We start from the raw sequence: 3,863 nt of genomic DNA, 5'->3' as shown, positions 1-3,863 counted from the left end.
CGTACGAAACATATTAAGCTCGATTGTCATCTCATCTGGGACAAAATTTTGGAAGGATTCATTGTCACCATGCATGTCCCCACTCACCTTCAACGAGCTGACCTCCTTACGAAGGCACTTCCTTCTTCTCTTATACAAACTCACTTACTCAAGCTGGGAATTGTCAACCTACATTCTTCATCTTATGGGGGGTATTACGGGACATCAATATTTCAGTTAATAAAGAAGAAAATAATACTAGTCATTCAACTCTCTCATCACATGCACGAGAGGATAGATAACACACATTTTGTATATTCTTCCTTTTCTGTTACTTGTATATTTAGCCTCTAGAATTAGCTGGAAGATGCTTTTTATTTTTCTTCACGTTTCTCTTTCCAGTTAGTTAGACAATACAAAACAGAATAGTCAATGTATATATATAAAGGCTCTTTTTGTAAAGGAAATATTAAGTGAAGAATTTCAACAAACAGATACAGGGCCTTCACCTATCTCTTCCATGAGTTGATTGTTTTTCTTTTCAAGGTTTTGATAAAACTTACAAAAGCAGCCATGGAGGGCAAATGGGATGGCTTGGAAGTGATTTTCTTGGATTACTGTTGTCGGCTCGTCATGACACCGATAAGGCAAAAGGAATATCTGTTAAAGACGTGATTGATGAATGCAAATCCTTCTATGTTGGTGGGACATGAAACAACCAGAGCCTCACTCGCCTGGACTTTTCTTCTTCTGGCAATTTACACAGATTGGCAAGATAAAGCAAGGAAGGAGGTCCTCTAATTGTTTGGTCTGCAAAATCCAAGCCCAGAAGGCATCACAAAATTGAAGATTGTAAGAACACATCTTTTAGCAAAAAATCCCGGTGGCATTGCTCGAGGAAATGCCATGCGTCCTCGCTACATTTCTGTCCTGCATTTATATATATTTACCAACATAGAGAATTTGAACAAGTATATAATTGCTAAGATCTGCGTATTAATTTTCAGCTGATCAACATCCAATTTCTCACTCATTTCTTCCTGTAGGTAAGCATGATTATCAATGAATCTCGACGATTATATTGCCCTGCTGTTCAGATCGCAAGGACAGTCCACAAGGAAGTAGGATTGGGGAAGTTTATTCTTCCAGCGAGCACGGAAATCGTTGTTCCAATTGGCGCAGTTCACCATAGCCCTGGAATATGGGGAGAAGATGCTAGCCATTTCAAGCCAGAGAGATTTGCAGATGGAGTTGCTAAAGCAACAACGTGGCTGCATTTCTTGCATTTGGAATGGGGGCTCGGAATTGTGTGGGGTCAAACTTCTCAATTACTGAAACAAAGATTGCGCTCGCAATGATCCTGCAGCGTTACAGGTTTACTTTTATCTCCAACGTGGCTTATATTTTGACAGAGGGACTCAATTAAATAACTTTGAGTGCTAAAGGGTTGAACAATGTCACACGACCCCCCTTGTTAGATGTGCCTTCTCCATTCAGTCATTTTTTTTAATTTCAATTTTAATTCCAACATTTATTTCCTTCTCTTTTTCTTTCCTCCAGATATAATGAATAAAAAATGAGATTGTTGAGCATCCAATATTATAAATCCATTAAGGTACACACGGATGGATGAAAGTAGTATGAATGTGGTTTTTGTAGCCCTGATGAAAGGAAAAATGTTTCATCAATCACTACACAAGTAATTTGAAGTCGCAAAAAGCTGTTCAGAAGTCAAATTCTCAGATTATGAGAGAAGAAGCTGAGTATGGAAAACCAGAAAATCCCACGGGAGTGTGGATATGCCTCCACTTGATGGTGCCGTTATTGCTATATCCATCAGAGAGGAATGCCCCTTCCCCTTCACATTCGCCACAAGCAAGTGTTGAGGATCCCCTGCCGCCACCGCCACCGCCACCGCCACCGCCACTCATTACAAACAATCGATGGTTCCCACCTTCTTGGCCAACATGATCAAGAGCAGTCACACATGGGGTTGTTCCAGTTATGGAATTTGGAAGTGGAATTGAACAGACTATTTCCAACCTAATGTTGTCACTGACCTTGACTACTTCTCTGCTTTGCTGCTGCTGCGACTGTTGTTCACCTCCCAAGAACCATGACCATTGGTATTTGTCCCTGCTGACACAAACTGTAGTTGTGACTCCTCTAGGGCTAGTTGTCGAAAAAGGCCAAACCCCATCAATCTTAGACCAACACCCAGTATGGCGGTCATAAAACTCAACATCAGACCTGAATTGCCCCTGGCTTTCTGTGCCATATCCACTCACAACCCAGAACTTGGAATCCCCCTCCCAAGACAATCCCTGACACTCATCCCTCTCTTCAATCATATCTGGCAACATTTCCCATTGGTCAGTCTCCACGTCATAGACTTCTGCCGATCGCAATGCATTCTTCTGACTGTCATGCCCTCCTGCCACGCACACTGTAGAGGGTCCAACGACACCACAGGCGAAGAAAGAGCGTGGCACTGACATTGAAGCTCCGCGTCTCCATTTGCAGGCAGCTCCAGTAGTCTCGATGAGATCCAGGATGTATACATGAGGGACTGGCTCCAGGGTGGTCGGATCCCAACCACCTAAGAGGAGTAGCTTGCCAGAGGACGGAAGGGCTAAACATTGGCAGAACATGGGAATTCGCGATCCCTCTGGAGGCCTTGTCCTCTGCCAGATGTTATGCGTGGCATTGTAGGTGCTCAGTGCATACTGAGGTGGGCTGTGTATGTGCTGCTGCTCCTCCTCCTCTTGCTTGTCTTCGTCTTTAAGTATTTTATTATTGCTGCTGCTATTGATAAGGGGATCGTCATCGTCATCGTCATCTTCAGTAGTAGGAGAAGTAGTGGAGTGGTTTATCGGGGGTAGTGGTTGGACAAGGCAAACAAGATGCTCAGCAGTGCCAGATTGGAGCCTTTGTTGATAGAAGGAAGGATGGGAGATCAAGCGTTGCCAGGTATGGCAGACTGACTTCATATTGGAATGGAATTGATAAGGCACTCTCACCAGGCACTCCATGGCAATCTCATCTGGAAGGCCTGGAATCAGCTGCTGCCTTTGATCATCTTGTAGTGCGTTTTTTAGCTTGACACTAGTTTTTGTTTCTTCCATTTTTGTTTTCCCTTCCTGTGAACAATTTCCTACATTCAACGACGAGTCTTTATGTATAAAGGGTCGAGTAAGATATTTTATAATTAAAAAAAAATTAAAAAATCGCAAGCTAGCTAGCTAGCCGGACATAATGGAGAAAACTCCGGTTTGTATTTAGCGGATGTAAATGAGGAAGGACGGTTGTAGAGTCGTGATGTACATGTGTTTGTTTCGAATGGATTTAGGTGGGTTGAAGATGTGGAGTGCAGTGGCTAGCCAGCAAGAGGTAGGGCTACAAATTGTGACTGTTGTTGATCTGTGTGTGATTCAGCTTTGTGGTGGTGGTGACTGGTGGGTGATGAGAGCGCGGCGGGGAGAGGAAAAGACAGACAGGAGTGGTGGACCTGGTGGTAAAGATAGCAATGAGTTGCGTGCCTCCCCTCCCTCCCTGCATGCCTACCTTATATCTACATAAAGAGTTGCAGGTCCACATGTGAATTTATATCCATAGCCACCCCAACCCCATTAGTAAATTTACATCTTCTAGAAGCCCATCCCCATGGCCTTGTCGATCGTAATGGATTAGACAAGGTGCTCGCCCTTCACCACACCGTGGATCTATTATCTTGTAAGGAAGTAGACAGGTGTCTCAAACTACACCGTAGGCTTGTTATTTTTTATTATAAAAAAATACCGACGCGATGTATATTTTTAAAAAACAAATAAAATTAAATATTGAGTCAGAATTTAGTATTAAGCATATTAAAAAACAATTAGAGA

The 3,863-nt window shown here is 42.9% G+C and overlaps 1 protein-coding gene and 1 long non-coding RNA gene across 2 annotated transcripts; one reads left to right on the top strand and one right to left on the bottom strand.

Moving 5' to 3' along the window:
* The first annotated feature begins 437 nt into the window (after positions 1–437).
* On the top strand, positions 438–1,507 carry LOC140954906 (uncharacterized). The gene is made up of 2 exons (XR_012168532.1): positions 438–831; positions 1,026–1,507. It is a non-coding gene; the product is annotated as an uncharacterized lncRNA (long non-coding RNA).
* A 38-nt stretch (positions 1,508–1,545) lies between these two features.
* LOC118056103 (F-box/kelch-repeat protein SKIP20) lies at positions 1,546–3,545 on the bottom strand. The gene has a single exon (XM_035068221.2). It carries the CDS (start codon positions 3,102–3,104, stop codon positions 1,719–1,721), a length of 1,386 nt encoding a protein of 461 aa, XP_034924112.1. The 5' UTR covers positions 3,105–3,545; the 3' UTR covers positions 1,546–1,718.
* Positions 3,546–3,863: the final 318 nt, after the last annotated feature.

The sequence above is a fragment of the Populus alba genome, chromosome 17 (assembly GCF_005239225.2).
Source record: "Populus alba chromosome 17, ASM523922v2, whole genome shotgun sequence".
NCBI classification, from domain to species: Eukaryota; Viridiplantae; Streptophyta; class Magnoliopsida; order Malpighiales; family Salicaceae; genus Populus; species Populus alba.
This window is presented reverse-complemented; position numbering and strand designations above follow the sequence as displayed.

What these genes read in the sequence shown, in the direction of transcription:
- LOC118056103 (XM_035068221.2), bottom strand. Translation starts at nt 3,104, where the DNA reads ATGGAAGAAACAAAAACTAGTGTCAAGCTAAAAAACGCACTACAAGAT.